A 9450-nucleotide genomic window follows, 5' to 3' on the forward strand; every position below is an offset into this window, starting at 1 on the left:
AATCAAATCAAATATTTTAAATCATTGCAAATTAAATATCAACATTTGATCATAATGACATTTTAAATAATGACATTTGGTCAGTAAAAACACAAACCTTAACTGATGTTAACCTAAAAAACCAGAAAATCAGAGGTTATACCAGAATATGCTTTACAAGATATTGGGTTATCAATGGTAAGTCTTTTGAATAGAAAAGTATTTTTAGGTTATTTCCACTTTTTTGTCATTCCCATACTCTTTTAACATTACTTTGTTATAAATTGTGATTAAATATTAATTATAGCTGATTGTTGTTAAATTAAACTCCAAATTTGTTGATTACAATTAACATAATCCGCCCATAAAATCAACAAATACACTTAGCGAAGTAGAACAAGTTAATCATTTTTCTCTCTTTTCTCACTCTCTTGTTTTCATCTTGTTTGAACCCAAACCAACTCACCTGTCTTAGTTGTCTCTCGACTATCAATCTAACCACAAGGACTGCAACTCTCTTACCGTTACTTCATTCATTATACATTAATATTGCATGTTTTTGTATCCTAAATATGAAATAAAACTGTGAATTACTTCAATTAATGATTAAATTAACTCTATCCAATGTGTCCTCTATCAACTTCAATTTCACGGTGAATGGTTGTCTCTTCTAGCGTCTTTTTTTACATGGATATTTAGTGTTTGGATGAATATCTATTCAGTAATATTGTTGTAACTATTGATTCTCATTGATTTGGACTCACCGATTAATTACAATTGTGATAAACTGTTTTTTAAAGTGAATCTTCTACTCACCAAAAAGGCATCTAATTGGTGCCCAGAGACATCAATTAAACCTGACTACTCTACTAGATCATTTTTACCTCAAACTGTTGCTCGTTTAACTATCTGTTATTTATTGGTTTTAATTATGTTTCAAATTTTGATTCTTCTTTTACTCGCTCTTCTTAATTGTAAGTAATTTCGCCCATCTAAATCACTGATGATAAGGAAAAAGTATTAAGTGAAAGCTGTTTTAAAAAATAAAATTTTTGTTGGTTTTTGTGTTGATCAACTATTAGGTGGTTGATCATGTTGACCTTAGCATAGAAACAAGTTGATGTGCTATTCAATTGCAGCTTAAAGTTTTATCCATCTTAACATTGCAAACGATTAAATTCATCCTTAACTACTAATGTACAAATCAATTCAATCAAAATATCTATTAATACATGGACATGATGATCTTAGAATAGTTGTCCATGTGTTGGTGATTTTTCATGGTCACTTTAAAAGCTAACCAAAGTGGATACTTTACCAAAAAGTGTTGTGAACGTTGATGGCCTATTCTGATGTATTTTTAATTTGTTTCAGTTCATAGTACATACGGACAGCACCATGCATCACATTATTATGGCAAATATCTTGGAAGTTTATCACCAAACTCGGTTCATTCCGTAAAAGGAAAAGTTTATGCAGTCAATGAAACTGCCATTTTCATCGAAGACTTTTCTTATGATGGAGCTGGGCCAGGTAAATATCTAATTAACCAATTTTCCCTTCAACCCAATTGCAATCGCCAATACAATTGTGGTTTTTTGGGTATTTATGTACCCAGAAATATGTATTAATTTATTTTACAGTTGCATGATCTAGATTTGTTTATCATGAAATGAAATGTCTTTCTTTAATAATTTTGGTTTCAATGTTTGATGAAAAATTCCAGAGAGATTGATAATTGTTGTTATCCATTTTTAGATGCATACTTTTGGGCTGGTTCTTCACCATCGCCAGATATAAATGGCTTCATCATTCCCGACTCACTTGGAAGGTTTGTTAACCTTGATTTTATTAAAAGCTTGTCGACGTTTTTCGAGGTTACCTTTAAGGCTGAATCACTTAATATTTCCGTTACCAATAACTTTCTAATCTTCTAATTTAAGACTTGGTAAACAATGGAGAACAAGTTACAAAAGAAAAATGAAACCATGACAGTGATAGAAAGGTTTAAGAAGAAATCACCATTTTGTTTGAATAAACAGTCAAAGTTGAACAGTCGAGTCACTTTGACTGTTTTTTTCCATTATTGTTAGCTTAGTGATGATTAACCGATCAACTTGACTGTCAATCAAAATTAGAGACAAAAAGTAGCCAAAAAGCAAAACAATAACCTTTTCTCAATCAAGATAAGAAAGATTTTGGCCGATGATTAGTTTATAAACAGTAACCAGCCAAATAACCCTTGCAAATGAACAAAAACCCAAAAAGAACCAGAAGAGACTCACTGGTTCAAAGCCAAGTTGCAACCAAAACAATTGAGTCTGCTTATAATTTAATTACCTTTTTCTAATTGTGATTTATGGTCAGATATGCTGTTCTTAAAGGATATTCAAATCAAAATGTGTTGCTCAATTTACCTAAAGGAAGGACCCTCCAGTCAATCCGTTGGATTTCAATTTGGTGTCGAAGTTTCACTGTAAGTTTACCTTTAATCTTCTTTTTAATCAACATTTTAACTGAACCCTTAATTTTCAGGCTGATTTTGGTCATATTAAAATTCCTGCCAACTTTGATCCTCCAAAACCTATTAACCTTGGACCCATTAAAGGTTTAGCTCATGGAGTTAGTGCTTCAGCTGTAATTATCATGGATGCTAAAACATTGTTTATTAAAAATCTTTACTATGATGGAGCAGCTCCAGGTAAATTATGCTTTCAATTGCTTGAATTCAGTGGTTAACAATCGCTAAGTTAACCTTACCACACCTTTTGATCTTTACCTGGAATAAACTTCTCTCACGAAATGTCATCAAATCGCAGCGTTTCATTAAAAGACAAACCTTATTAACCTTTTACCTTTTTGTTATTTGTTTCATTCGTTTAGATGCCTTCTTCTTGGTTGGAACTGGTAACAAGCCTCATCCACGAGGTCAAAAGGTACCAGATGAAACAAACAGGTAAATATGATAATCATTTATTGTCAGTTAATAAAATGTCCAAAAAAATTAGGCCTTTCAACCTTGAATAAACTGAATCGCAAACTAAGAATGAGTCAAGTTGCTCAACGCTGCAATTATGCTTAATTAGTTATCAAATTTTTTGCATTATTTTACTGATATCAGTTTTATCCGCTTCAATTTTTTTCGCATTACTCCACAAATATGTATTTATATATAAAAAACCTAGATTGTAGACGTTTGCGTACAATTTTGTGCCAAACTCACGCAAAAATATCACGCTTCAGTCAATATTTTGAAGGTAAAATATAAATGATAATCAACAAGAAATATCCACAAAAATTGCAAATTTTCCCGAAATTTGTTCAACTATGATTGAGTTGTATAATACCAAAATTTACTAATTTACTGATTCTACAGTCTAGAGAAACTTCATGGCTATTCTGGTGCAGACATTTGGCTGCGATTACCAAGAGGACTCACAGTTATGGACATTGATTGGTTTGGACTTTATTGTATTACCTATCGTGAAGATTTTGGCAACGTCAGGGTTCCTAAAAATTTGAATGTTCCTCCTGATTATGTGTTCCTTGAAAGCAAAGTAAGTTGATCAAACACGATGTTTAACAATTAAATTTAAATATATCTCAACAAATTGACTTGCAACAAAAACGTAGCACCTAAAATGGTATAAGAATCGTAATTTAAATTTTAATCGTATTCAAGGTCTATCGGTCAACCCTTTTGCAGTATGATTATGATTTAACAAATGAAGAAAAACTGTCCATTAAATTGTTATTTCAGTTACAATCAAATTATTGTTAAAGTTGAGCAACTTTTCAACCTAAATTGTTGGGTTTTTTTGTCAAATTATTTTGCGTGTTTCTTTACCATTTTTGTCATTCTTGTCATAAACTATTTATAATTTGATTTCTGATACTCTTTTGTAACAATTTATTAATAACCATCACTTTTTATTAATAGTCAACTATTGTTTTCCTTGATCATCAAATGAGAGCAAAACTTTCTAATTCGGTTCCTTCAAATTCACAAAAAATACCCTTTTTTGTGAAATAATGTTCACAATGTAAATACTGAGCTTTTTCATGAAATACTAATCGTTGTTGTTGATTTTTTTCCTGATAATAGGTTGAACCTTTCATGAGCTGTCTAACAATCTTTCCAGGATTGATGCAAATCAGTTGGGAAGTAAGAGATCAAGAAATATTTTTCCAACTCGAAGGCAAAGTTGGTAAGTCAATGGCTTTTAATGCAGAGCAATTACAGTAAATGGCAATGTCAAGACCCATCCTTGGTCAAGCAAAATTTGATTTAATATTGGATTGAAACTAGTCTCAATAATCAATCAATTATTATGAAATTGACTGTCAATTGTTTGATCATAATTTTGCTTTAAACTAACTTCCGATTGTGTGTTTGCTTGTTAATCATAAACAATCGAAAGGAAGCTTTGATTACTCTTTAATTCCAATCTGTCAACCTTTTTGTTGACAATTTATTAATTTTTTCACAACAGAACCTAATCAATACTTGGCCTTTGGTTTGAGTGGAAGCTCGGAGCGACCTGAAATGATTGGTGCTGATGTAGCGGTTACCTTTTATGATACGTTAACAAGCTCAGTTCAAGTTGTTGATTATACATTGAAGCATAAATCTCAGGTGAGTTTAACAAATTATATTACAACAAATAGTTTCTTAATTCAGTCAACTCCCTTCCTATTTCATTAAACAATCAATTTTTTTCTTCAAAAATTTGTGAAACATTAAAATGACAGTCCAATGACCTGAACACTTGATGTTAGTTTTTTGAAAAAACTGTTAGATTAGTATGATATAACAATTAGAAATTAAGAATATAATTGAGTTTAAGGGAAAAGATGAAATTGAAATCAGTAAACAGTTAAAGGAATAATGAATTATAATTCATCAGATACATTTTTGTTTCTCTATCATCGCCATGAAGCCAGTTAATAGTCATTTACAAGCTTAACAATTTATCTCTAACTGATCTTTTTTGTTGGTTTGGTTTTGAAAAGTTCATCCAAGCAAACCATGTGCTCAACATTTGAACCAAGTAATATTCAATATGAATTTTTGCTTTTCTGATGAAATATATAATAAATCAGGTAATAATATCATGCTTGATAGACAAAGAAAGAAAAGTAAATGAGCAATTTTGGTTGAATAATCAATTTTTTCATCATTCTTTTTCTGGTAAAATGAACAATTGTTGTTGTTGAAGTTTCACTTTTATGCCAATTCAGTGAATCTTTTGTTCAAATTAACAATAACCAAAAATTTACATTTTTTCCGGTTAATTATACTCCAACTAGGAACTATTAGTATTTAAAAATTAGTATTTAAAATACAAATCAAACCAAAATTTACGTTTCTATTAATAAACAATTTACTCTCAACTAAATAATTGGTCAGTATAACGACAAAACAGAGAGACATTTGTAAATATATTATTGATTTTATTAGCTTTTAATCATTTCAACTTTTCTTTTTCATCTGACTATTCAGTGTGCACCACAATCATATAGTGGAGCTTGTCCTGATGATTTAACTCTTGGTGGTCGTCAAGATTTAATCATGATCTCTGGTAACTATCTTAATGGCTATCTTAAATCTATTTACAAACGAAACATAATTACTGGTGATCCCAATGCCGATCAAGATATACTGCCTGATGAATACGCAACTATCGTGGCTGCGATTGGACCAGTTAACTCTCGACGTCAAGCAGCTTATCATAACATTAAATATACTCGAGCTAATGATTTACCAATACGAATTGCCTTTAACAAAATTCCCTTGAATCGAAACTGTTCATCTTTAAATACGGACAATGTTATATCAAGTAGTATACGATCACCCATCAAATCACGAGCCTGGAAACAAGAAAAAATAAGAGACACTAACATTTTACGAGCACAAATTGGACCTGCTGGAGGTGATCGAGGATACACAGCAATTACTGGTCTACAGTCTTGGGGAATTGCATGGTGGGTCAATGGAAAGTTAATTCCTGAAATTGTTGTTCAACGAGGTAAAAATTATACATTCATTGTTGAAGGAGGCAATGATCCATCCAATCAAGCTCAATACCATCCACTGTACATTACTGATAATCGGGAAGGTGGAGGAGGTCAAGATCCATCCATGTTAGATACACCAGGTCATAGAGTATTTGCTGGTGTCTCGTTTAACCGAGGTGTACCCGATCCTAATCCTGGTGCTGGACGATATTGTGAATGGAAACATCGATCTGGAATTGATAGAGCCAATGAAGTTGACTCGGTGGAGGAATATAAAGAAACACTCCGTTTAGACTGTAAACCTGGAAGTCCTGCTATTTTTACATGGACACCAGACGACAAAACTCCAGATGTTGTATATTACCAGGCAAGTTTAATCTGAATTTTTAATCCCTTCTCAAACTCAAAAAATTGAGCTGTACAATAGAGACCATTAATCACTATTGTTGTCACCAAAATGTAACAATATTGACCTTTATTCAACTGTCATTTAATAATCTTATCGATGCTTCATTTTTTCTTGCAGTGTTATACTCATCGGAATCTTGGATGGAAAATTTTAGTTAGCTCAAGCTTCAAATTAACTTACAGTTTAAATCTTATTGCCATCCTCATTTCATTATTACTACTGCTTTGATTGTCAAATTCGTAATGATTTTTTGAATAGAGAAAAAAGCTAAATCAATTTTTGTTTTTTATTTAAATTAATATGGATCAATCTGAATACGCAATCAACTATGTACATTTTTATTCCATTGAAAAATTATGAAAAAAATATGATCAACGATCAGAAGGACAGTACAAGCTGAAACCAAGAATATGAAACGTATTATAAACATCAGCTAACATTAATACTGTAAATAATTGACCGAGAAATACATCCTCATATTATATCTACAAATTGGAATGAATACAATAATGGAATCAAAATAATAGGAAAAAATATGAACCTTTTCATCGTTTAAATCAACTAATCCTTTAAAGACAAGTCAAGAAGAAGATACAAGTGGAAAGATGATAATAAAAGATCAAATTGTGAGCCGAACCGAATGAAGAAGCTAAAATTATGACTAAAACCCATTGGATTCGCTTCAAGTAACTATGTTATTTGATGTTGTGCTCAGCAAAAGGATCTTGAATATTTGTCTCAAGGGAATGGTCATTTCAATGATAAACAGACCGTCGCAACCAAGTATCATTATTTTAATCATCACCTTCACCATTTTAATCACCATTATCATCATCATCATCATCGCCATCATCAGTATCACCGTTACCATCATTCACATCCTTCAGTTTCAACGGTTTCTTCAACTATTTTCTTAAAACTCATGCCAAATAGGAAATCAAAGCTCATTGGAAAGCAACAATTTTTTGGAACAAAAAATTCAAATGAATTCAATTTATATTTTACATTTCATCTGTAAATGATCGGAAAAAAGTTGCGATTTGAACGGATGCGATAAGGATTGACAAAAAGGATCTTCATTTCCCGGTATCAACAAAATCACCAAAAATTGTCAAAATTAACATTTTATCTGATTCAATGAATTGTTTCTGTTTAAGAAAACATCCGTTGTTATCTTAATTTAAATGTCCAAATGTTCATCAACCTTTCCAGCAAATAAATATCAAATGAAGGAGAAAGACAACATTTAATTGTAATCTAAATTAACTTCAGATGCTTCTGAATTGCTCTATTTTGTAACAATTTGTAAATGTTGATTGATAAAGATATGTCAACAAATGAACAGAAAAATTTCACATTTTTTCAACGATATTTACCATTTAGTTTGCAAAAAAAAGACTCAAGCTGAGGTCATTTTTTGGTTACTCTCATTTGATTCGGACAATTAACAACGGACATTGGCTTTAGTTTGTCATATTTACAGTTGGATTGTCACTGATTAACATTCACTACACTCTTAATAATGAATATATCTTTAAACAATAATCTTTTTGATTATAACACTTAACGGACTTAAATTTTCTTCGCTCTCTTAAACTTCCGTGTGATTCGGTTCAGACCAATGATCAGGTCACTTTAGTTGGTTTAGACTCTTTTTGTGTCTTGCTGTTAATTCAAAATGAGATCATTTCTTAACTACAATTTACTTTTCATTATTACCCTTTAAATTTTGGGATTATTACAGTCATAATAGTCATAAGCCTCATAATGAATAAATCACAGATCTAATGACTTGACTTAATCAATGCACTTTCCATTGGATTGACTGTAAATTTAGCTAACACATTAATGTGTAATTGGCAAATGATTAAATCATTAACTGTCAATTTAAAAATTGGATAAATTCAAGGTAAAGACTAAATTTAGTTCAACAGTTATTATGATTTAACCGATCTTAATGATAGCGTAATAATTCATTGACCAATGTTTACCATTTTTAGGTTAATGTTTACCTTTTCATTATTTTTTTTGGTCACTTTAATTTAAAATTGATTTTCTGGTATTTAACTGATTGTTCAATTATTAGTCAAAGGAAATGAGCTTTTATGAATTAAACAAATTTCGCATCATTAAGACAATTTAAATTTGAATCAATCCGTCCATTTCAATATATCTGATTGAAGGTCGAGCAAAATTTAAATTTTAATAATGATCAAAATCTTGGTTAATCAGTGAAGTTCAAGTGTTTACAGTTTGTAAATTTCAGTGTTACTTCAATTTTTAATCAAATGAGAACAAGCTAATTACAATATTTTCATCTAATGTCAACTTATACAGTGAATTTGATTGAAAATTATGAATAATATAATTTTAAGGCAATGGAATGGTCAATAATACTGATTTAATGACCAGATATTGAATAGTAATTGAATAAAGTTGTTGTTAGAAGGTTTTACTGGAAAGGTTTGAAATATCGAAGGATCTCTGTATTGTTGGGTTTAATTTGATCACACTTCTCATTCACATTGATTTGGATTATGATTTAACCCGAATACTTTGTAAGCAATTTTAATCCATCGATGATCACTTCCTTATTGATGGATTGAAGCAAGGTAAAGTTGACAATTAAAAACGATATCCATTTGTGTGAATCCTTTCACTTTATGGTTAAATCAATTGTCTTTTTTTTGAAAACAAAAAATGTGAAAACTGAAAGAAATTAAAATTGAAAATCAGGTTAATCGGATTGATGACAATTAGGATTGCCATTACTGAATCAAATATTAACAAATTTATGAATTGAAAGCTGAAAAGATTTCAATCAATCTTGATAATCATAATTTCGTTCCATAGCTTATTTTATGAAAATTAATTAGGCTCAATTTCAATTCTGTGTCTTGTTTACACTTGAAAATCAACTGATAAATAAAAGAATCTTTATTTAGAAAATTCTATCGCATAAATTCTACAGTTAACCCACTCTCTTCTAATGGTAGTTTAATCAGATAGCTGGATGAGCTGAAGGTGCGATGAGCATTGTTTAA

At 30.6% G+C, this 9450-nt stretch overlaps 1 protein-coding gene across 1 annotated transcript; it reads left to right on the forward strand.

The window, feature by feature from the left end:
- The first annotated feature begins 461 nt into the window (after positions 1-461).
- LOC107360045 (protein Skeletor, isoforms B/C) lies at positions 462-7756 on the forward strand. The gene is made up of 11 exons (XM_015926665.3): positions 462-953; positions 1354-1512; positions 1738-1810; positions 2347-2455; positions 2515-2680; positions 2863-2935; positions 3356-3536; positions 4085-4187; positions 4473-4615; positions 5483-6364; positions 6524-7756. Exons 1-11 carry the CDS (start codon positions 911-913, stop codon positions 6632-6634), a joined length of 2043 nt encoding a protein of 680 aa, XP_015782151.1. The 5' UTR covers positions 462-910; the 3' UTR covers positions 6635-7756.
- The last annotated feature ends 1694 nt before the right edge of the window (positions 7757-9450 follow it).

This window comes from Tetranychus urticae, chromosome 2 (assembly GCF_039701765.1).
Source record: "Tetranychus urticae isolate SD_2017Ah chromosome 2, NJAU_TeUrti_SD_1.0, whole genome shotgun sequence".
NCBI lineage: Eukaryota > Metazoa > Arthropoda > Arachnida > Trombidiformes > Tetranychidae > Tetranychus > Tetranychus urticae.